The sequence below is a fragment of the Triturus cristatus genome, chromosome 9 (genome assembly GCF_964204655.1).
Source record: "Triturus cristatus chromosome 9, aTriCri1.1, whole genome shotgun sequence".
NCBI lineage: Eukaryota > Metazoa > Chordata > Amphibia > Caudata > Salamandridae > Triturus > Triturus cristatus.
Genome location: NC_140592.1, coordinates 711614720 through 711640706, shown reverse-complemented (window position 1 = coordinate 711640706; position 25987 = coordinate 711614720). Strand labels below are relative to the sequence as shown.

The following is a 25987-nucleotide window of genomic DNA, read 5'->3' as shown; positions in this document are numbered from 1 at the left end:
ATGTTATTTAAGTAAATATTAATTGAATTTTATTGGTATTTATTATTCATTTTATAGTTAGTTAATTTGTAATATGTTATTTATTTAAAAACAATTATTTAATTAATAAGTATGTTAATTTAACTGCTACGCTATCCTACATTTTCAACACTGTTACATTCACTGGAGTTGGAATAGTAATTTTTATCCTTACTCTATCCAACACTTTCCCTACTGTTGCACTCACTGGAGTGGAAATAGTAATTTCGACCCCTACGCTATCCAACACTTTCCCTACTGTTGCACCCCCTAAAGTGGGAATAGTAATTTTAACCCCTATGCTATGCAACAATTTCCCTGTTGTTGCACTCACTGGAGTGGGAATAGTAATTTTTACCCCTACGCTATCCAACACTTTCCCTACTGTTGCACTCACTGGAGTGGGAATAGTAATTTTTACCCCTACGCTATCCAACACTTTCCCTACTGTTGCACTTGCTGGAGTGGGAATAGTAATTTTAACCCCTATGCTATCCAACACGTTTCCTACTGTTGCACTCACTGGAGTGGGAATAGTAATTTTTACCCCTGCACTATCCAACACTTTCCCTACTGTTGCACTCCCTGGGGTGGGAATAGTAATTTTTACCCCTACGCTATCCAACATTTTCCCTACTGTTGCACTGTTTGGAGTTGGAATAATAATTTTATTAACTCCGCTATCTAATATTTTTTGTATTATTTTAGTTAATGTTGTATATAATGAATATTAAAAAGATTAAAAATTATTTAAATTTTTTTAATTTGTTATATATATTTATTTAATTGTTATTTATATTATTGTTTTATGTGTATAGATGTATTTATAATTTATATGATATTTTAGGAAAAAGTTATGTTATCAAAATATTTATTAAAAATTATTAGTAAATATATATATTATATATTACATGTATATGTGTAACTTATTTTTACATTATATATATATATAACTTATAATTATTAAACATTTTAAAATACTTTAAACTATGTTCATTTTAATTATATGTATTATTTACTTTATTTTACATTATTTTTTTAACTTAAATAAAAAACAATATTTTTAACAACGATATTTTTGACATCGATATTTTTGACATCGATATTTTTGTACTTACCATAATGTAGATAGCATGGTGATATTCTTGACTTCGATATCCTTGCGTCGATATTTCTGTAGGTCGATATTCTGACCTTCGATATTCTGTCAGTGATTTGTTGTGTTCAGGTGTAAAGGATATTCACAGTTACATCAAGGAAATAGAGGTTGGTCATTGTGAGTTGTGAAGTAGCAAACAATGTTGGCTCTCCCTCGCATACCCTAGGACTGAGAGTCATACAAAGGAAACTATTCCTGAAATTTGGAGCTTGTAGGTACAAGGGGGGCCTTCCTAGGTCCTTTTGCCGGCTATTTCTCAGTACTTTATATTTTTGCTGTTCTCTGCTCAGAATTGCAGAAGGCAACAGCATTCAACTAGAAACTGTGCCCTCCACGCTATGGTCTCCAACTTTTCACATCACAGCTAAGGTCTCATTTTGAATAATTTAAGGATCAGGCTCCTGTGTTTCAGGATCTGGCTCACATCTTTTAGCTATTTGGGCAACACTTTTCAGAGGTCCTTCAGCCATCTTCAATACTTTCCTTTGAAAAATCTTGTTTCTTTTCATTACATTACATTTAAAAAAGGTACGCAGACAAACATGCAAAAACAACACACCAAGAGTCTGTCTTCTGTAGCAGTGAATTCCTGGCTCTTGTGACCCTTTGGTATCCATCGCTTGCTGGCTTATAATGGGACAGCCTCTCTCATCAATAAATTAACCCCCTGAGTAACAACCCTTGGTATCACACTATCCACTTAAGCTCTGGCTGGATGCATGGCCAGGTCAGATCTCTCATACCTGGATCACTGGAGAGAGAACAGTGAACACAAAGGGGACAGAGTGAGGAGCTAGGAGCCCACCCACAAATCCCCAAGGGCCCATACAGGTCTATAGTGCTTATGGCTCAGGTCTCCAGGTGACTGTCTTGAGACATCTACCCATTCACAGCCTGGCAGGCAAGCAGTAGCATGCAGAAGTAGCAGCAGTAGACCAAGACTCCAGAGAGGACAATGGCACAGCCGATGAAATGGGTGATAAGCGTCCAGAACGCAAACAGGTAAAGGGTCCGGTGGCACTGCCCAGGGTAGGTTGTGTAGCGTTGGAAGACCCAGACACTTCCTAGAAAAATGAAGCAGGAGAAAAACGTCAAGGAGATGGTGATTCAATGTCATCTCATTTCTACATGTTAAGTTCAAGCAATTTTCCCCTTTACAAGCCATACCCCATTTCCTTGTTGAAGAAGCAAAATAACTTATTTGTAATCCTATTTCCTCATCATGGATATAGTCATAAAATTGAGAAACACTAGAGGGCAGCTCACAAGCCGTATTTTGTAGTATGTTTATTAGTACTAAAATAGCACTACTGAGATACTACAAAATGTTATTCACAAATCTACATGAGGAGCCCTCTGTCTCTGCATCACCTATTTTTTCTACACAGAGCTCTCTGCCTCAACTGTGGAGGTCTTCCCTCAAGGCAGCCTACGTTTCAGTAGTAAATGTGAGAGTGCTGGCGGCAATGGCTGGAAAATGGGAAGAGTTAAGGAGGAGTCTAGGAAGAGACTGACACCCAGCCACAAAAGAGAAAGTCCATTGCTATTCACAAACTGCACTTCTAAACTACTAAAGCCAAAAACATCCAAAAACAATTGTAAATGTACCCCAGCTCAGATTTTCAGTAAGTCCAACACCACAGATGGCCAACAACTGGAACTGCAATACCTTTCCATAGAAAATAATGGAGGTAGCCAAGCACTTAACATAAAACTCCAAGTGAAATAATGTTAAAATAAAATAACCTTTTTCGACTTTCAACCAATATATACATTTATTTAATGTTACTTTGTTATGTACAATTAAAAAATAGTGTAATTATTTTAATACACTTTTTAAAAATAAATGTAACAATATTTTGTTTAAATAAAAAAAATGATTAATTCAAATTATATGATGCATAACTTTTGTAAATATTTAATAAATATTAAATAAAAATAAAAACATTTCTGTAAGTGGAATTTTTAAAATAAATCTTTAAATAAATCATTAAAATGTAATTAAATGTATTTAAATGAATTCTTAAGTCGTGTCAGTACAAGGCTCAAAGCTTGGTTGAAAAGCACCTGATGGCTATATACACTGTTTCAAAATGTATTTTTAGGTCGAAGCCGTAGCTGTCTGGTTTGCTAAAGACATCTTAGGTACATTCGGAAAGCTTCCCTGGGAATGCATTCCGCCCTTTCTTACCACTGGTTGTGTGGTTTGTAACTCACATTTTCTGGCTTGGTTTAGTTTAGGCTGTCAAGTGTATGTTTGTCCCTTCCAAGGAGCAAATCCTTTTCACACCAACACCCCTTCTATTCTTCCACAAGTGTTCCTTTCTGTAAACAGTTGTGTGAATCTTGCTCTTGTCATATTTGCTGTGCATTCAAAGACAGAGGTCAAAGGCCAGGCTATGTCTTCTGAGGGAGCTTGGTGATTACTTTTCTTTATCAGACTTCAAAGTAAAAGTATTTTTGTGACAATCTACCTGGATACTGGGGGTAGCAAAGGTTTTTTCTATCACACAACATTTTAAATGACCTATGCAAGTATTTCAGAATATATCAGAATTAGGAATGTACGAATGAAACATTGTTATTCTGAAGTATGTTGGAAACAGATACTTTAATATGATGAAAACAAATCAATACACTAGGTGATGCCATTTCCACACAATATTGTTTGTGTACTGTATAGTTTTATATGTAAAACACTGTCTGTGCAAATGTAATTATCATTTAAATTGAAGATGTGTTGTCTGTAATGATAGTGCACTAACACACCATGCTAACTTCACTTAATGCTACCCCACTCAACTCTGCACCAATCCACACCACTGCACTCTATTCTGCACCACTACACTTTACACCACTCCATTTCACTGCACCTTGTGAAACTGCACTCTACGCCACTTCACTCTATGCCTCTCTAGTCTACTCTGCACCACTCTACTCTATGCCAATACACTGTACGCCACTCTACTCTACTCCACTGCATTCTTCACCACTGCACTCAACACCACTCCAGTCTAGGCCAGTCCAATCTCCTCTGCACAACTCAACTCTATGCCACTCTGCAACACTGCACTCTACACCACTGAACTCTATGCTGAAACACTTGATGCCAATGCACTCTTCTCTTTAATGCTCAACTCTATGCCCATACACTCTACGCCAATCTACTGTATGCCACTCTAATGTATTCTGCACCACTGCACCTGATATCACTTTACTCTATGTCATTCACTCTATATCACTCTACTCTACACCATTGCACTCTGCCCTGAACCACATTACTCTGTCACTAAACTCTACTCTGAAACAATCTACTCTATGCCACTGCACTCTACGTCACTGCACTCTACTCCACTCTGCGCCACTTCACTCTATGCCACTGCACTCTACACGACTCTACTCTCCAATCTACGCTATTAAACTCTATGCTAATGCACTCAACACAATTGCACTCTGTCACCTTGCTCTACTCTGCAGCACTGTGCTCTATGCCACTTTACACCACTGCACTCTACGACACCCTCTCTGCAACAATGCACTCTCCATCAATGAACTCAACATCATTCTACTCTGCGCCATGGCACACTATGACACTGCACTCTACATCACTCTACTCTGCATCACTGCACTCTATGTCACTGCATTCAGCATGATTCCACTCTAGACCACTACACTGAAATCCATGCCATTCAACTCTGCACTACTCTACACCACTCAACTCTCTGTCACTCTACTCTGCACCACTGCACTGCACAATAAGATTGGTGCGCCATATCTTAGAAACAAGATTCAGCTACATAAACCCTTCAGAACACTTCGCTCATGCTCACAACATTTAATAAATGTGCCCAAATTTCTCCTTTCTCGTAAAGGTGGTCGCTCCTTTCAGGTGGTGGCAGCAAAGCTATGGAATAGCCTTCCTTTTAAGCTGCGACAGGAATGTGACCTTTTAAACTTTCGTAAGGGTGTGAAAACTTGGCTTTTTCAGAACTAGAATGGGAGGGGATGTCAGCGCCGGGACACTCCTTGGAGTAGCTGTGCGCTTAATAAATGCCCCAGAACATAACATAACATAACATAACATAACACTGTACTCTCAGCACTGTACTCTATACCACTGTATTCTGCACCACTCGGCTCTGCACCACTGCACTCTTCTAAGCACCACTCTAAAAACACCACTACATTCTACGATCCTGCATTGTACGCTACTGAATTCTATACTACTGCACTCTATGCCACGATAATCTGCAACACCAATGCACTCTACACCAGTCCACTCCACTCTATGCCACTCCTTGCCACTGCACTCTACTCTATGCCGCTGCACTCTACTCTGCACCATTATACTTAATGGCACTGCATTCTGCGCCACTCTACTCTATGCACTGCACTCTATGCCAATGCACTCAATGTCACTGAACTCTACGTCACTTTACTCTGCACTACTGCATTCTATGCCAATGCACTCTTCGCCATTCTACTCTGCATCCCTTCAGTCTACGCCACTGCACTCTGCAGCACTCCACTCTATGCTGCTGCACTCTATGCTACTGCCCTGTACAGCATTCTACTCTACACCACTGCACTCTACGCCACTCTGCTCTACTATGCACCACTCCACTCTGCACCAGTGCACTCTACGTCACTTTCTCTACTATGCAACACTCTAATCTACACCACTGCATTCTATGATGCTGCATTGTACACCGCTAAATTCTATGTTGCTGCACTCTATGCCACCGCACTCTACACCATTATACTCTGCAACACTCTATGCCAATGCACTCTACACCAGTCCACGCTACTCTAAACCACTCCACTGTATGCTACTCCACTCAATGCCACTCCAAACATGACACTCTATGCCAGTCCACTCTAAGCCACTCTACACGGCTGCACTCTATGACACTCTACTCTGCAACAATGCACTCTACACCACCATAGTCTGCAACACTCTACGGCAATGCACTCCACATCTGTCCAGTTTACTCTCCTCCACTCCACTCCACTCCACTCCCCGCCACAACACTCTACTTTACTCTGCAGCACTCTACTCTAGGCCACTGTGCTCTACTCTGCACCACTGTACTCAATGCCACTGTACTTTATGTCACTCCACTGTATGCCAATGCACTCTATGCCACTCTATACCACTGCACTGTACAACACTCTACTCTCTAGTACTGCGCTCTACGTCAGTGAACTCTAGGCCACTCTACACTGCAATACTGCATTCTATGCCATTCTACTCTGCATCACTCCACTCTGTGCCACTGCACTCTGCAGCACTCCACTCTATGCCATTGCCCTCTGAGCCACTGCATTCTACTGCACTATATTCTATTTTGCACCACTCTATGCCATTCTACTCTGCACCACACTATGCTATTCTACACCATTGCACTCTACACCACTGTACTCTATACCACTCTACTCTGCAACACTGCATTCTATGCTACTGCACTCTGCGCCACTGCACTTTGCAGCACTACACCCTATGCCATTGCACTCTAAGCCACTACATTCTACAGCACTGTTTTTATTCTGCACCACTCTTTGCCACTCTACTCTGCACCACTCAATGCCTTTACACTCTATGCCACTCTACTCTACACCATTGCACTCTACACCACCATACTCTACACCACTCTACTCTGCAACACTGCATTCTATGCCAATGCACTCTACATCACTGCACTCTGCGCCACTCTACTCTGCATCACTCCACCCTATGCCACTGCACTTTGCAGCACTACACCCTATGCCATTGCACTCTATACCACTGCACTCTACATCACTATATTCTACTCTGCACCACTCTACTCAGCACCACTTTATGACACTGTACTCTATGCCACTTTACTTTACTCTGCACCACTTTACTCTACCATGCAAAACTCTAATCTAAACCACTACATTCTATGGCGGTGCATTGTATGCCACTAAATTCTATGCCACAGCACTCTACACTACAGCACTCTATGTCACTATACTCTGCAACACTCTACGCCACTGTACTCTACAGCAGTGCACTCTACGCCATTCCACTGTACGCCACTCTACACGACTACACTCAATATCAATCCAATACACAACACTCTAAGCCACTCCCCTCTACAACACTCTACTCCACTCCGCTATTCCACTCTACGACACTCCACTCTCCTATATGCCACTAACTTTTAGCCATGCTGAACAGGAGCCACCCTGTTGTACAATATGGCTAAAACACATTGGCAAAGTCAATAGCTCTTGCATGGGCAAGACCTATTTTTTTTCCAATGCTTGTTGTTATCCTCCGGGATAACATTGTGCACAATTTCATGCTATATTCATGGTGATTGAATGGAATGCTAAGCAAAGGAATTCTGAGGAGCTAAGATTGCTTCAATCATTTGCATTCATCATGCTTGTGCTGACTGATAGTGTCTGGGGTGTATTGCATTCTCATTCAGAAGCACATGGACTGGCAGTTTTGCATGGGCTGCTCTTTTTGGGCCATGGCAAAGAATGATTGAAATACATTCTGGAACAAGCGAAGAAGTGACAGAAGGGAATGTGCGCCTGAGGAATTAAAGGTGATTAAGACTGATCAGAGCCTTCTCACCCATCACCCTTATGCCCTTTTGCTAGGTTGGAGGGTTGATCCAGATGTGGACTCAAGCTGCACCTGACAGATGAACCAAAACAAAGACGAAACACATCCACATTAGCTTGTATTTCTATTCAGAGATAAGCTTATCCAGCTGGACTGTGCCTTTTGGATTGATGCCAAGATTGACTTGCATATAGTGATTTTCTTCTCTAATGGCACGTGCAAGCTAAAGGCAGGGGCAATGAATGATATCCAGAGGACTTCCCGTGGTTAAGATTTCTTCAAGCATTATCCACCTTCACTTGTGAGCTATCAGTTCACTTCACCCATCAAATTGAGAACTGCTGCCAGCATCAGGTCGACAATGTCATCTGAGCGTCAACGTTGGTGGTAAATGAAGCTGAACCTTGTTAAGTGCTTTTAAGTTGTACATCTATCTTTAATTATTAAAATGTGCACTCACCGGCCATCTTGGAAGTAGCTAGCACGATTTAGATACATTTTGATACGGCGGTGATACCAGAATATAATCGGACATAAATATTACTCTCTAAATATTGTCTACAAAATTATAGCTCCCATGTGATGTAAGTGAAATTATATACCCAAATGGACAATCACTTTGTAAATAATATTTAGTACACTATGAGGAATATACCACGTTACATTGCGGTGTTTACACAGCGATACCTTTACAACGCAGGCGTTACAAAACAAGTTGTTACAACGACTTGCGCTGGAGGGCACCGGACTTAGGAATAGTATGATTTACTATTCCAACTCCAGTCTACATACAGTAGGGAAGGTGTTGGAATAATACATCATAGTATTCGTTAGGTTAGAGCGCCATCCAGCGCAAGTCATTGTAATGACTTGCGTTGTAATACCTGCGTTGTAAAGGTATTGGGGTGTAAATACCGCAAAGTAAACGATGTTTCCCCACTATGGGCCAGATGTATGACCATTTTTTGCAATCGCAAATGGGAAATTAGCCCGTTTGCGACCGCAAAATAGGTCTGCCCCATGTGCAAACCCTATTTTGCGAGTCGGTAACCTATTACAGACTCGCAAAATAGGGTTTGCGACTCGCTATTAGGAAGGGATGTGCCATGGGCGTCCCTTTCTTTTAGCGCCTCGCACTTCAATTTAAAATTGTCTTGAGGCTGCAAACTCACAGTTTACCACCTACTTCAAGGGGATCCCTTCCTCTTTGTGAATGTATGCAAAAATATTTTTTAAGAGGAGGCAGTGGTCCCACAGACCACTGCCTACTCTTAAAAAATGAAACTGAAACGTTTCATTTTTCTTTTTTAAACACATCCCTTTAAGGAAAACAGGCTGGATTTAAAAATAAACTGCTTTATTGAAAAAGTCACAGGCATGGTGGTCTGCTGATCCCAGCAGGCCACCATCCCTGGGAGTGCTAGCCATTCCCAATGGGGTCGCAAATTGCACCTGCCCCATGTATATTAATGAGGCAGGCAATTTGCGCTCCCATTTGGAATCGCAAAGAGTGTCTGAGACTCTGTTGTACATTACATTTTGGAAATCGCAAATTGTGAGTCGCAAAATGACGCAATTTACAACTCGCAAATTGTAAGGGTCATACATCTGGCCCTATATTCAGGTCATAAAGCATTTTGGTATATGGTTTTCAGGCATAAACCATTTGATAAGTATCAAGAGACAATTCAGTATGTGGTGAACAATGTATACACATAGCCAATAACGTTATTACATTTTTTTACCTGCTACTTACTGGATGGTGTGTTATGCAGCCGCGGCCCGTGCAGGTAACAGCGGTGGGGCCGTGTAAGGGGGGATTCGAGGGACAATGCCAAGGAAAAATTAAATAAATAATTAATTTTCCCTCTGCATCGTCCCTCGGAATCCCCCCTTACACGGCCCCACTGCCCCCCAGCTGTTACCTGCATGGACCGCGCCTAATGTTATGCTTTTCTAAAACAATGGTACTGGTGTTCCTTACTCGCTTGCCATCTTTTGTGTGGTATTTTACACTCGCATGGCATCTTGCAAGATTTTGTGCCCATCTGCTACCTTCAGAGTAACGTCCTTTCTTGTCTGACTCTTGGGAGAAATGTCATGCTTAACCACCATCTTGTGAGTGACATGCTCTTCCCTTGCCTGCCATCTTGTGAATATCGATTTATGGTAATTGCATTTCATTTACATTATGTGTCACAGTCATCCCTCCATGCCCCCCATCTTGTGACTCCCAAAAGATAAAAAAAGAAAGGTACCTGAAATGAACCAGCAAAACCAGAAGATGTTCAACATCATGAGAGCAGCTAAAATTAACATTGTTGGCTTCATCAAAAAAGCAGCTAAAAGTGTTCCCAGTATGAGAAAAATGACTCCTTGGACCAGGAGGTAGAGAGGTATGAAGGACTGGATGGTGCACTGATCCATGTACACGGCACCTATGGGTGTAAAATCAACAGATATGTCAAAGGCTTCATTAATATATTTAAAGCCAAATAGAATTTAAATCATATTTGTCAAGTATTATATATTGCCTACCACTGGGGATTAGTCTATTTACAAGTAGTAAAAAAGTTTCGTCAGAGAAGATTCAAAGACACGTCACATATAAGAAATGTGGGCACAAAAGCTAAATTTGGTCAAGCGGGAAATATGAGACAGGAACTCAGTTCTTCTTGTTCTTGAGAAAATGTCTATGCAAGGGGTGGACAATAGAGTAACTGTCATGAACCATACATTGGTGTCCAGAGTTTCCTTCTTTATTCCCCATTGGATCCATTGTCACCATTTTACTACAGCTTGCAGACGCCTGCACAACATGACAATAAGCATGCAACCACAGAAAGCTCGCAAGCTCAGTGGATCCTGCTAAGGTATTTTACAGGTGTCAGTCCACCCACTCACCTTCTTAGAAACCCTACAAACCTGCACTGGCCTATCACAGAGGGTGGCGTGCCACTGCCAGCTTGGACTGGGCGGTGAAATTCGCTCGTTTGCGGAGCTTACGGCGTTTTCTGTACTTCGTGGAGCTCGCCGAGTGCAGAAAACTCTGCTTCGTGACGTGCAGCGGCGTTTTATCCCCACTCACGATCGCGAATGGTAAGTTTGCGATCGCAAACGGTAAGTTCGCGAGCGTGAGCTGCCGCTCGCGCAGAATTTCTACCCGAGCGGCAGAAATACCAGCACAAACTGCAGTTCGCACCACACTCTGCCACTCGTGGAACTTCGCAGAGTTTTTTTTGTTACTTCGCAGAGTTCCACGTAGCAAAACTTTGCGAACTACGCCCATGCCTAAATTGGGACATGCCTTAACTGAGTGGTTACTCTTGGGGTTTTTCACTTGCCAGCATAAATCCAGCTCTCAGCATTGTGTGATATCAATAATGAAAAACAAAAATAGATTGTTCTTACAGAGCATTTCACACGACACTCATTCCTCTTCTAAGTGCAGTATGTAACAGCTGTTACCATGACTCAGTTTAATTGTATTAGGTTTATCAGCCTCGGGAGGATGGAAGGCTGAGTCGGCTGGCTGGTACTTGCATGTGTCCTGCAGATCCCAGCAAATGTCCGGGTCTAGAGTTAGGAAGACAAAGGTCAACCTCCTGGCAGTCCCGGGCCACCTAAAATTTAGAACCAGTGAACCGAGCGGGATTAAAGCAAACTAACTGGAGGGTCTCAGTATTGTGCATTTAAGCCAGAATCACAAATAACATTTTGGAATGAATTACACATTCAGGATAAGCTGCAATAGATCGAAAATTAGACAGCTGAAGGCATGAAATAACAAAGGCTAATAAGTGGAGTGTTGTGTTATTTACCTTCTCATGTCACTACAGAACCTTTGGTCAACGCTGGTTTTACTTTTGATCACACTTTTTAACGCTACCTGCGTGATGGAGTAGTTGTACTCATTGCTTGGATTATTGATTAGCCTACTCTGACTACGTCATTCTCGAATTCTGGATTAAAAAAGGCTAACCATTGCATGCTGGTTTTAAGTCACTCTGTTTCTTGAATGTTGTCACATAGGGGAAAAAGCACAGTATTGTTGTTGAATGTTGTATCCATATTGCATGCAATAATTTGCAGTGAGTTATGTTAAAACTTCCTGTCCAGGGAAGATATGGCTTGGCAGTTCTGGCTGGACTGTTCCCATGAGGCACAGGGTCAGACTGATTTGCATATGGCCATGTCTGAACTGGGGTGGCAGAGTGGGCTAAAGAACGGTGATGGATTAAACCCAGATCAGTTGACTGGGGGTGAGTGCTTGCAATGTTCAACACTCCGTCCATCATTTCCTTTGGTTTTGCTATGTTAAAACTTGAACCTGTCCATCACTCTAGAACAAACTGCATCTGCTGTGAAAACTGCTTTTAGCGCTCCCTGCAATTGCACCCTTAGCTCTGTGCTTCGGGGTACAATGGGCATGTGTCCCCTCTTGCTGCTCCCCAGTGGCACTTTCGTATTACAGAAGGGGCTGCAGACTCAATACAGATCGCATTGGTGCCCATGTAGGGCTAGAACAATCCTGAGGGGGTGGTCCCTCATTTGCATGAAGGCATGGCCCCTGGCAAATGTGAAAATAGTGTCCCCTCTTGCTGCTCCCTAGTGGCACTTTCGTATTACAGAAGGGGCCGCAGACTCCATACAGATCGCATTGGTGCCCATGTAGGGCTAGAACAATCCTGAGGGGGTGGTCCCTCATTTGTATGAAGGCATGGCCCCTGGCAAATGTGAAAATAGTGTCCCCTCTTGCTGCTCCCCAGTGGCACTTTCGTATTACAGAAGGGGCTGCAGACTCCATACAGATCGCATTGGTGCCCATGTAGGGCTAGAACAATCCTGAGGGGGTGGTCCCTCATTTGCATGAAGGCATGGCCCCTGGCAAATGTGAAAATACTTTGCCTCTAAGCCTGCAACATGTGACAGACATGAGAGCAGAGGCAACTGAGCTCTTGGAGTATGCACTGACTGTGCACCACAAAGAGCCGTCTCACAGTGCGTGTGCCTCAAGTGTGGCCATTGAAAGGTGAAGGGGTTGCCTGGGACCTCCCCGGTGTCCCCCTGCAGGCCAATGCAGTCACTCACTGCAACCACCTACATGGGGATATCTGCCCCCCTTTGAAAGGCAAATTCTTTTACTGCCTCCAGTGAAAGAAGGACAAATTGCTTCAAATAGCTGGTCCGCCTTTCGTTCATGTGCTGCTACAAGGGAATGCACACGTGTGTGGCTGTGCTGCGAGCAGCACATTAACTGTAACAGGGTGCACAGATCTGCAGTGGGGTAACACAAAAAGAATGGGGCCCCTGCATAATGCGAGGAGTGGCCCCCGACACATCCTATCTCACTGATAATCATAGACTGAATTGGAGACCCTGAGAGTTGAGGTGCTCCTGCACACAAGGGCTGCAGGGTCTGAGTTACTCGTCTGCTGACCAGCTCTGCACCCGGCGCACCTGTATGGCGCACACCGGGGCAGTGTGTCCTACATACAGTATGGTGCATGAAACTCAGTCTGTACACCCTCAACAGCTCCTTTGCCTCTGTGCCCGAGTCTGTAATATGGCACAGAGGCAAATATTTCCATTAGCTGCGGGAGGCCACACTCCAGTGCCAATGGGAGAACACCCCATTAAGATTGCCGGGTCTGGTGGCTCAGTGGACTAAAGCAGCCACTGCAGGGGCCTGTGTTCGACCTCATGGTCACAGGTTCAAATCCCGGTGGGTCCACTCAGCCTTTCATCCATCTGAGATCGATAAAATGAGTACCATTGAGTTGGGTAACAATAAACATCTGTTATTCAGCGCCAGGACACCTACGGGTAATCGTGCGCTTTACAAATACACCTGTTGTGTTATGTTATTGTGCTTAAAGTATTTGTGAGCCGACGCGATCTGTATTACAGAAGGTGTAGCGCAACAACACTGAGTTGGGCAATTACTGATGTTCAGAACTTTATGCAGATGCTTCAGGCTGACTGCTTATTGTGGATGCTCCATACCTTATACATGCACTCTCTAGGGATACTGATGTACGTGGCTAAGCCCATTGATGTAGGCTCTTTATAGTACCATTGATGACCCCTAGCAGGCTTTTTAATATTTCTAGGTCCCTTATTAATTGTTATTGTGGCATCACAAATGCATGTCTGTAGGCCCAGTGATACAAGCACTTTCTGGGGTGAATAATGCTCAATATTGGCTCCTTCATCCCATTGCTGTGTAAGGCCATTGGTGTCCGTTGATAAGCTCAGTTACCCATCATCTGTGGGGCCACTTACCATCCTTAGTAAGCTCATGGATGCATGACTGTAACACTTGTTTCTAGACCCACTGATGCTTGCTCGATTTGGGCCTACTGATGTTAATTAGTAGGCCCTTTGACGTCAACACTATGAAGCCACTGATTCCTCTTACAAGGCCCATTCATACATACACTGTCTGGGGCAACTAGTATCCTTTACTTGGCCCACTGAAGCATGTAAGCATGTCATTGACACTGTTTCTACGATCAGTGAAGCATATACTGCATGGGGCCACTGATGCACATTACAAGGACCCAGTTATGCATGCACTGGTGGGCCACTGATGCGCCTTACTTAGTTCACTGACGCATATGTTTCATTAGGCCACTTGTTACTAGGCGCAATAATGGAAAGTCTGAGTAGGACAATGGAAACCCATTAAGAGGCTCATTGGGGTATTCTTATTGTGGGACTACTGATGTCTGTTGGCAGACCCATTCATGCATGCATTGAGTGGGGCTAATGGCATTCTTTGATAGACCAGCTAATACATGCATTTTGTAGGGCCTATGATCCCCAGTAGTATGGCAACTGATGCATGTTCCACGTGGCCTCACTGATACCCTTTACATTGTTACACTGGGATCTGTTACTAGACTCCATTAGTTAATTAACTGACAGTCACCACTGTTACTATGCCAACTAATGCATGCCCTATGTGGGGCTGCGGATCACCGGCCCTAGCCACCATCCCACGGATACGCAAGACCACGGCTGGAGGAAGATCCTTCTCATACCTCGCTGCGAAGACCTGAAACTACCTGCCTCTACATCTCAGCCAATCACAGTCTCTGCCTCAACTCAGGAAGGACCTCAAGACCTGGCTCTTCGACTGAACCCCAGATCCCCCCTCACCCCCCTCAATGCCTTGAGACCCTAATGGGTGAGTAGTTGTGCTTTACAAGAACCCTGATTGATTGATTGACTCTTACCTACTACAGATATATGCCTCACAGGGGGACACTGATGCTACGTACTGCACCCGGTTATGCATGCATAGCATGGGGCCACTGATGCCTGTTACTAGGTCCATTGATGCAGGCACTCTTGCATGTGGCTGGGTCATTGCCACCTCAGTCACAGCAGTGCATACAAAAAACAACACACCTAAAATAAGCCCAATACTATTGGCTTTACTGTTGATTGTTTAAGCACCAGATACAGGGGGGCTATTGGTAGCCGCCTACGTTTTATGGAACTTATTTTATCATCTTAGAAGGATCAAAGGTTGAGTCAACTCTGCCAAATTAAAACCAGTGACTTCAGGTTTACTGCCCTGAATAATATCACTAGCGCAATAAAGTATTGGGCTATGAAGGGTCAGAGCGGATGGGTCGCCAGATTGTTGCAAATGATTCCTGATGTGGACATTACTTCTCTGAAACTGATTAAAAATGCTCTACTTGGCGGTTTTCTTTTCAAAATTCGGTGAGGTGCAGCAAAGAGTTAAGGGACCAAAATGGTTGTTTACTTGCTGTCAAGCTTTCTCCAGTGTTACAGCACCATTAACTGTAAAATATGACACGTCCTACAAATTTTCACAAAGGTTCTCTGAAGCGATCTTCAGGCATTATCAAGTTTTGGGCGGTGTTGCAGACGAATTCCTTCCCAATATGGACGGCAACTCACCAACTCGAGGGGAGACAGGCCTAGATAAAAACTTAGCGGCTTATTTATGGGCCCTTGCGTCACTTTTGCGCCGCCGGTGCGCCACTTTTTGGGACGCACCAGCAGCATAAAAATTGCGCCATGTTGCGCCATATTTGCAAAGTGACGCATCTAGGTAGATGCGTCACTTTTCATAAATGAGGCCATGAGAGAGTAATCCATGCGCCAGGTAGGTCCCATTTAGGCCTCTCAGCACATGTGGGGTTCCTTGCTAGCAGTGAGTCACTGACTCACTTATGCAATGTTGGGACTCGCATCAGTGGGAGATTTCTAGAAGGGGCGTGGCTTGAAAATCTAGACTAAAATCATATGCTTCCCATAGCATGCCACCTGGCCAGTACTGCTGTGCCTCTCTTTCTGTAATTGCACCCAAGCACATAATCAATACAACAATGGTCGTATGCCTAAAACAAGCCAGAACTGTTTATTGGCTCTGACAGTGTTTATCAGCAGTACAAGATAAACGACTAGCGATGATTCTCTTATAGTGAAAATGTTTCAATTCTGAAATATAAGGCTGTGAATTCAAGATTACGACGTTGTCAATCATTCCTGTTCTTTACCTCACAAAACTTTCTTCTGCGTTCTCGCTTACAAGCTTTTTCTACCCACTTTTCGGAAAAACTCAATCTGCATATCTCAGGCCCTATTTCTTTCATCCTCAGACCTATTTTCATACACTCCTGCATGCTCCGCTTCTCCTTCCCCCATACAAACACCCACTTACCTGTGAACACGTAATTTTCTTAACTTTTGCCCTGTCAGTATTTTGACAACGGCGAACCACTTTCACACACTTTCCACAATTACAACTGCCACCCATGACCCTAGCTCAGTGCGCCCTACAGAGAGGCCAAGGATTGTACGAACATGTACTGTGAACTCCTTCATGATCCACTGACAGGGGTTGTGAGAAACTAGCACTGCCTTTTCAGCCTTGTCTCCAGACCTTTCAATCGTGCCCAGTCATAAATACCCACCCGCAACCTGAACTCACACCGACACCTAGAGATGACCCAGTTCACGGTGCGCCCTACACAGCAGCAATGTGCGGTACGGAAAAACAACTACAAAAACACAACGTCCTGGGAAGAAAAAAACTAAAACTCTTAAACAGTGCAAGATTAAGTAAACCAAGCGAAAAGTGATCAGGGACTGACTGCATCACTGATCTGAGTTATTTGAACGTTTTGTGCAGTCATTTTTCAGAAATCCATCAGTAATTTTGCCTTTTAAATTTAAGGATATGAACAAAGAGGCCGATAGGAACCCGTTTCAATGTCAGGTTATAACTACTGCTGGGGTTGAGACCCGGGTGGATCAGAAGTGCATCTCTCTGGATTTCTGCTTGTAGAAGAGGCAGATGCTGCTGTCCGCAGTGCCAATGTCAAGAACATGTCAGTAGGTGGCAGCATAAGATCAATACTGAACAAAAGAAGACCCAATCGAGTTATGTGTACGTTTCAATATATGGTATGGGCAAGCTTAGTATCAATGAAAGGAGACATGAATCTCAACCCTGATGGATGATTTCAATAATTTAACAAGCATTGGCATAGCCAATAGGTCTCGCTTTTGGGACCTTATAAGTACTTAGTTATGCAACAGAATATTCTTGGTGCAACAACATCAGCTGTTGCATGGCTAAAAACTTATAAGGTCCCAAATGCAAGACCGATTGGCTATGCCAATGCTTGTTTTATTTTTCTGGCAACTGCCTCTATTTAACTTTCTTGATAAAAAACGACCAGCAGAGGTCAGTAAAATACCAGAATCACTTTAGCATTCTCTAGATTCCAGTCCATAGAAATTGTCCTCCAAGAGCACCTGTAGACAATAATCTTTTTTTCAAATCTTGTATTTCCAGTGATATGACCACCGAAGGCCCTGATTTTATATTAAAAACTGGGCTTTGGACTATACCATTTCCTGTTGAAAGGCAATATTTCTCTCCATGTGTTCCCATACCTGGTGTGTCACGCAGTTTGGTGCTTACTTTCCCTCCATGTTAAAGAACAGTAGATGTTTCAGCCCCCAGACTAATGTGCTGCACAACTAAATACTTATAAGGTCCCCAAGAAGAGACTGATTGCATTGCAAATGCTTGTTTCTTTTGTTACCACACTGAAACCATATTGGTTGGGGAGTATGCATTTATGGGACAGGTTACATGTCCAGCTAGCTTGTGCCTTCACCACCAAACTCTGTTAACGCCAGTATTTTGAACTTCCTTACTGTAGCTCTCCCTCTTCAACTTTGTATGACTTGCCCTATTCCACTAAGTCGTGGAACTCTGTGTAATCTTGCAGAGTTTTCACATAACACCGAATTTTGCAGAGCGAAACTCTGTGCGTTCCGCCATTCCTAATCACTGGCATAACAATACTTGAAGGGGGCCATCTGCAAGGCACGTGGAGGGGCCCCTCTGGACTCAATCTGGAGACCTCTGGCCAGAGTACTGTGCTGAAGGGGCCCCTTGGAGCTTGCGGATCCCCCCGCACCGCAGGGGCATGTGTTAAGCCACTGCCCCTACACCAGAGTCTTATGGTAAATTAATATTCATATATCATAAAGTGCTGGAAAGGATAATGAATCACATAAATTATATAATAACACAGGACTGTTAAGGGACATAAACATTGAAAGAACAAGGACTGGAGACATATACAAAAAAATGAAAGTACATTCAGATCATGGACTTAAAATATACACCAAATACTATGATACATAAATTATTTGTTTTCGGGTATCTCTTAGGAACAGACGCCTTTCCAAGTCAGTGTCCTATCAATATTTACACGTGGGACAAGTTTGGCAGGTTTGCTGGAATACCAGAGAATATCGTCGACGTTTCAACCCTTTTATGTGTGCAGATCTTAATCATCATGTCGGGCCTTCATCAGGACTGAGCCAGAATAACAGCCTGCAGTGCCAACAAGTAGTAGCCTCAAAATTTCTTATCAGAATCACACCTTCAATGGGGTGCTGAATAATCCACTAAGGAAATCGCCTGAAGAAACTGGGAAACAATCTACCAGGGAGTATACAGAGAGCTCACAGAGTAGCTCTAGGATGAATCAGTTATTTTCGGAGACCCAGTTAGGATTCTCTGTAAGGGAGAGAATGAATCTACTCTCCCTCAATATATGATTATTAATATACCATAAGATTCTTAATTTTGGTTGTCGGTGTCATATAATTTATGGTCTATATCAAAGCATGATTGAGTCATCAGACCTACATAAAATATTTGTGTAATATGTAATGTTTTTGTGAAAGAAATATAACTCCCCACAGAGCCAACTGTTGTTGTATACCACTAGATTTCCCAGGTTCTGAGGAATACTGGGTCACCCCATTACTATTAATGGAACTACACCAGAGTTGGCAGCTCTGGCCGTAATGCACATCCTCCCCCAAATGTGATTTCTAGGGGGGAAAAGATGGCTGCTAACTACTGCTTGGGCAGCAGCCTACAGTGCAGGAAGGCAAGTGTATTGCTTTTCTAGTTTAAGAGCACATCCAGCCCTCAGGACAGGATCACCAGCCCTACTTCATGGGGTTCAAGAGTATCACCATAACTGCACCCAGATCCACTGCCTCGGACGCATGTTGATTTTTATTGACATGTTTCTTCTTTTTCCTTGCAGCGTTAGTAGCATGGAAATTATTAGAGGCAAGGGGAGGCCAGCTCTGTTCAGATAAATATGTTCATTTCCAACACATATTAGGTTGTGTTTTTGTAGCTCAACTCTGCGAAGTTAAGCATCTTTAGGCATTTCGCCCACAAAAACAGCGCAATATGAAAAAAACAGCTTGCACCAGATGGAATGGAAAGGGAATCAAATGGTTCCCTTTTATGCAAAAAAAAGAAGGTTGTCCTTCTAACAGTCTATCGCCTTTGTGTGCATAATTAATGCGACTTCAAAATGTTTTGGGAACCATCTATATGAGAAGCCGGCTGCACTGGCAGAACATGCCAACAGAACAGAAGGTGGAACACCAGGGCCGCAATGGCATCAGGGGAGAACTGGGCACTGTTTCCCATTCACTAGACAACCTTTGGATATACACAGAAGAGGGAGGGGAAACTGCACAGGATGGCAGCAAGAAAGTCTAATATTCGAAAGGGAATCATTTTTTTAGGGCGAAGGGATAGGAGTGCACAGTATGGCCGGGGTGCAATGCAGGCCTCTGTAGCAGGGGGACATCAAGTCAGCCTTATACCTATGAGTATCTGTGCTATATACGCAGTGCTTTAAATGGGCAGCTTTTGTCCGGTACTTAGTTTAATTTAAAAGGGGTTTAATTAATTTTAAACCTGCACTGCTGCAATACATTTAATAGGAGAGTACAGGAGGTCCTCAGAAGCAAACAGGTGCTATGGATAGTGAGTATCAGCACTTCTATAGTTCCATGTAACTGTATATAGGAGACTCACCCCCCCCCCCACAACATTCTGCAGGGGACATCGTTTTGTGTTACACCATTGAAGTATGGGCTACTGAGCAGGGTTGATAACCGTCCATTTTGTACACAGCAGTTCCACCGCAGTCTGCTCCTAGGACCCAGCCCCATTGTGATCATCTCGTGGACTGTGTTCGAGATATGAGATAGGAGAGGTAAGCAGGGGCCTAGCTCCATGGGGGGTTTTGGGGTGTGGCACCTCCTTAATATATTGATTTGGGTGTGTGTAGTTGGGTTCTGAGACCTTCAGGTGGTCTATCAGTGTCTGTAGTCAGGTTTCACACAAAACAGGAAAAGAATAAACAAAAGACTTGATGGCTCCTATGTGGTGCAGACTAGCATTTTCAATGTAAGACTATTTTCATCCATTTTGCCATTGTAATGCCAGTGATGGTTGAGAGTCTATATGGCTAAGCTACTCTCCAGGAGCTAAGGGGGCCTACAGCGAGGCTCCTGGCCCTAAACACTCAGGGATTTAAGATGTATTTAGAGGTGGGAAAAGCCCCAGTTGCTGATAGAGGGCTCAGGTGGCTCTGCCGCAACAAACTTTGGCCGTTGGCCCATACTCAACAGGATTGTTGGCCAATGTACATTGGAAGGCCCGCTCTACTGACGGTCGTCCTTCTGAGATACATTTTTCCTGTTCAGGACTGTTAGGAAATGAGTGGAAATAATTCAAAGGGCCTAAAAATGCTTATTCAAAACCCAGTTGAGAAACAAAGCAGTTTGCAGATCAGGTCCAAAGCAACTTGGTGCTCAGGCGGCAAACTTCTCTACCTTCAGAGACCAAGCCACACCCTATGTTGCTATGAAGCAACTGAGAACCCCCACGCTCCCCTTACTGAGGCATAGCTCAATATAGTAAGCAGTCCTTTACCATAGGAATGGAGGCCATAGAGTCTACTGATCCAGAGTGCTGAAAGGCCACCTGCCAAAGTTTAAAAGACCTGCTCTGTCTCTCCAAAGGCTTCTGCAACAATGGAGGGCAGATCCAACTTGTTATGTCAGACCTTCACCATGACACAAAACCTTATCTCAGTGAAGGCCTGTGCAAAAGGCTATGTTAAGTAGTCTGGTTAAACTGTAGAGCTATGTAATGAAAGACTTGAAATTGGGGTCTCACTCTCTGGTTGTAGATGGCGCATGACTGTAGTGGTCAAATCTGTTATTTTCTTGATTAGACACAAAGGTGCTTTAGGGCATCTCAACAGTTCTAAGCATTCAAGCTTCCTCCTTACATGGTGGTGAGTAGGCCCGACCCTTTAGAGGACAAGCCTGGTGGCAGGGCTTTAGCTTCAGGGGAAGTGTTGGGGTTGTGACACCCCCCCACTAGATCTATGCATTCTTGGCTTAGTAGTTGGGTTTGAGGGCCCTGTGTTGGTTTTTTCACTTATTTGGGAAATGTGTGATTACCAACCCCTAAACATCACAGCTTTGCTACGCCCCTGCCTCGGCTTTGCAGCTTAGGTGTTCATACACAATCACTTGAGTGTCGTCCACTTGCTCCTGTCACTTGACAGTTGGTCAAGTGATTATGTCGCCATTGGTAGAGTTTGTGATGGTTCTTAGGGCGCAGCAGGGCCCACAGATGACAGTGATGACAGGTGTTGTGATGCAGCCACATTAAAAATACTGACCCTAAGGAAGCTCTTGTCAAGGTTAGGCAGCTTTCATACATCTCTATGTCTCTCTAACTTCCTTCTTTTTGTTTGTAATTCTCTGTCTTGCCCAAGCAACCTCTAACCAAGGAACTGGCCTCCTGGACCATCTTAAAGATTTTGGGGGCCCTGGGCCAACCGTATTTTGGGAGACCCTGTCAGAACAGCTTTGAAATTATGATCCAATTTCAGCTCTTTCATACTGTCTTTGGCCAGGGCACTGCCACTGCCAAATTCTAAATGTGCTTGCATTTAATATTCAGGGATAATGATGTGTGCTTTTAATATTGTAACACAGCAGCAGCTCCCTAATATTACACAAATAATCTCTGTTACACCCTCCCTTTTCCCATATGTGTGGTCCTGTTTCTAAAAGAAACTTTTTTTTACAGATGTTGCATGGAACATAAACACAACATTTGTCTGCAAAATGTCTGTAATAGACTCTAACACATCACCCACATTAAAAATAAATTAAAGGAAAACACTGTTTAAAAAAATCTGTATATGAATTTTTATTCAAGGTCATCAGGGCAAGAACCGGAAAACAGAGCTTGCTCGACCAAGAAATCCCCATAAAAAGGCTGGTGCCCTGGACCGAAGTCCCCTTTGTCCATGCCTTAAAAAGTCTCTGCTGGCACCTCATGACGATCCACTGAGTAAACGTGCCTCCCTAGTTTGACGGCAAGCCCTCATGGTGTCCTTGTTTATTCAAAGGCGTGGCCCGCGTGCCATGTCATGACGCACGCATTCTATTCAAAAGTGAACAGATTACGCCTGCCACGTGAGGACCGCCTTGAGAGTCTTTCACGAGGGGCCAAGCAGTCACGCGTCAAATCAGCAGTAAATACCATATCTGTTTACCGGCATCACCTTTTCCGGTGAAACACCAATCTTCAGAGAAGTAATCTGACGACGAAACGCCGCTTGATGAAGTATCAACTTGATGACTTTTTTGTGTGTGGAGAACAGCTCTCGATTTTCATTAAAAAAACACACTGAACCCAGCATCGAATACCATATTTGGAAAGGCAAGACGTAGAACCCCTTAAAACGTACATTCCATTTCCAAAGACAGAAGGAAAGTTATGATCGAGTAGCATTGCTCTATAATCGTGGCGGCTCTTGTATGCTTCTCATGCCCATTTTTCCAATTTAGATTATGGTTTTCCCTAAACCATAACAGTTGCTTTCAGAGCTCTCGATCAACATTTTTCAGTAAAATATGTTTGATGTGTCACAAAAGCAAGTGTATGATATCAACTACCGCGTTGATCCTCTTAATGGGTGGTCTGTTAGTTGCACTGCACACGGAATGAGAGTTACTAGTCCCATCAGAATTAAGAGTAAAACTGGCAAATCGTTGGTTAGTGCTTTTCCAGCCATAGATTTCACCTACTGAGGGTAGGCGAAGACTGGGTGGAATACTAGACATGCATTGGCATAGCCACTAGGTCTCGCCTTTGGGACCTTATTAGTGGGTAGTCATGCAGCACATTATCCTGGATGGGCTCAGATAATTCTAGCATGGAAAGTTGTGTTGAAAAGAAAGCAAAGCTAGCGCCAAAACACCTTTGGGGTATTCCAGCGCTCTGGAAGTTTCCGTAACATAACATAACCAATCCTGATCTTGAGTTCATAAAGCGGTCATTTTGAACATTTAAATTAAAACGTATGTGTGCAAAAAGCTTTGTGGATCTGGCCTTCTGAAAACGTTAAACTTTCATGTGTAGGAAAAACTGGGGGCAGATTACATTTTGGGATTATTTTGGGATTTGCCATAAAAATGGTATGTAACCAGGCAGTGAAGAACGCTGGGGACAGGAATCTGCAAGATTCGGAGTAACCCAATACGAAACATTGTCTAATCCGATACTGGTGGATTCAGGGCTGGGGCACTCACAGCACATGACTGAGCCAGCGCCAAGCCTCCCAGATTTAAAGAGGCATGATCGGAATTCTCCTCTAGCCCAGTCCATGTCGGCAGAGGAAGGAAGGAAATGGGTGAAGTACAAAACGGTGGGAAGTCAGGGATTTGAGTGAGCCGTGTAAACAAGGCGCGAGTATGTTGTTTTAAAACATGACATCTCTCACATGAGCGTCCAATTGCTGGAGGAGCGCATCCCCGGAGGACATCCGGGGCCTTTCACACACTCACCAAACACAGGGGAAAGGGTTAACGACCTCCACATGCCGCCGCTGGAGTGGAGAGGCAGGCAGCTGGGTAGTGCTTGGGGGTGGGGGGGTCGCAGTGCAAGGTCTTTTAGCCCTGAGACACCCACAACTGTTTGTGTGCTTGGAAGGTGGGGGGAGGGTTCCGAGACGAGAGAAGGGAAAGGAAGGAGAACACAGCGTGTGTCCTGGAGGCACTGTGAAGTCCTCATAAGTCTTTCCCAACTTGTAAAGCGGTGTGGGGGGGACGGTTGGGTCGATGGCTGTCCCTGCTCACAGAGTGCGCTGCCCCCACATGGCCGGTTCTTGGTGGTGTGGATGGAGAGGAGGTTGTGCGGCCGGCCTCAGGGATGGGGTGCTCTGTAGGAATCTTTCATAAAGACTCTCTACCAAGGGGTAGGTGCTTCCTGGGATGTCTATTAGTTCTGAGCCTCTGATCCCCTTAGGTTAGCTTTGGCCTATAGGGGTGTGATCCATTAATAAGTTTAAAGGCTCTGTGAGTACCTAGGTAAAGCCGCGCAGGTCTGTCCTCTCATAAGATTTGATTCAATGAGCTGGACGGAAGCTACAAACTGTTTCCGGTGCTGCTTCATGCGGGAAGTCCCGCCTACGAGCACGCAAGCCCCAGGCCCGGTTACCAAACCTTCTCCCCAGACCTTTAACAACGGGCTTGTAGATGTGGGTGTGGGAGGAGGAGGTAGTTCACGCCGAAAACCCTTCCAATACATATCTCAGACCCCTGCAGCGTTCTCTGAAATCCTGCAATAGGATTAAGGCGCTCTAGCGCCACAGCCAACCCAGGCAAAGAGTTATCACCAGCAGACTCGAGAATCCTTTTGAGCCCGTGTACACATTTTCACCTGTTTACTGGACCGTTTTTGTTTTCTTGAACTTGTTTCTGATGGGTGCTAACTTCCAGATCACACAGTTCAGTGATTTGGCACTGTGAACTCTTGGAGTGCAGTTTGTGGTTGGATGCGCTAATTAGCAGGCTACGGCCAGACCCAAGTGTGCCCACTCACTGCTAGAGCCAAGCAACCGAGGAAGACAAGGGCGTAACGGCATGGACATCAGAATAAAACAATGCAAAATAAGCCACTGTCAGTGGACAGACTGCTCCCGGGGACGATTCCAATCGGGGAGGAGCGCGGGCCTGTTAGCATATATGTGAATGTTGTGGGCCTAGTACATCGGCTTGTCTGAGCGCCGAGCGCAGCCTTAAACTTCTGCATGGAATATGAAAGGACACTACTTTTCGCCTTTCAGATTTCTAAATTACCAGACCAGTTACCTAATCAGTGGTACACCGTGCTCTTATTGAGGAAAGTGTGTATAGAGCTCTGATCTGAACAGCTGTTCAGAACAATGATGAAAAGAAAAAACAAGTGCTGAAACGCAAGCGCGGTCCCGCAGCCGCGAAAGTTAATTAACGAGTACTCGTGCATTTAGAGCGTTTGCCTTGCGGGAGCGAGCAGGAAGGCATGATAATTGCAAACAGATGGAGCTGTTGCTCGCTTCCACAAGGCAAATGCTCTGGAAACAGTGCAAAACATGCACGAGTTTCCAAGAAAGTACAGTGCGATTCCAAGAGGTCTCTCCTAAGAAGCGCTTGAGCGCTGCGTAGGCGAGACCTAAAAAAACATGCTGAGATCAGCATAGTAAGTAAGATTTTTGCAGGTTATTCCCACTAAACTCTTAATTCCTATTATCACTCGTTCCTCAAAATTAACAGGACCCCTGTAACTTTAGATCCAGGGGAGGGAAATAATGTGAATTTTTACTGGCCCCTCATATCGTTATGGTCAGTATATATAGGCAAGTTAGAACCCAATCTTGTTCAATATACTTGCCATATCTCAAGATGACATCTGTCACTGTTGATCAACGCAGAACAGTCATTGTGTTTGTCTCTCATAGGGAGCATTTGTGGCTTTT

At 43.9% G+C, this 25987-nt stretch overlaps 1 protein-coding gene across 1 annotated transcript in view; it reads right to left on the bottom strand.

Moving 5' to 3' along the window:
- Positions 1-1015: 1015 nt before the first annotated feature.
- Positions 1016-25987, bottom strand: part of LOC146798566 (transmembrane protein 272-like) — a 256427-nt gene continuing 231455 nt past the window's right edge. Inside the window, exons 6-7 of the mRNA XM_085627986.1 lie at positions 10037-10216; positions 1016-2241 (exon numbers count right to left, since the gene is read on the bottom strand). Of these exons, the coding sequence (XP_085484112.1) occupies positions 2057-2241; positions 10037-10216 (365 nt within the window). The 3' untranslated portion in view covers positions 1016-2056. The remainder of the gene's footprint in view (positions 2242-10036; positions 10217-25987) is intronic.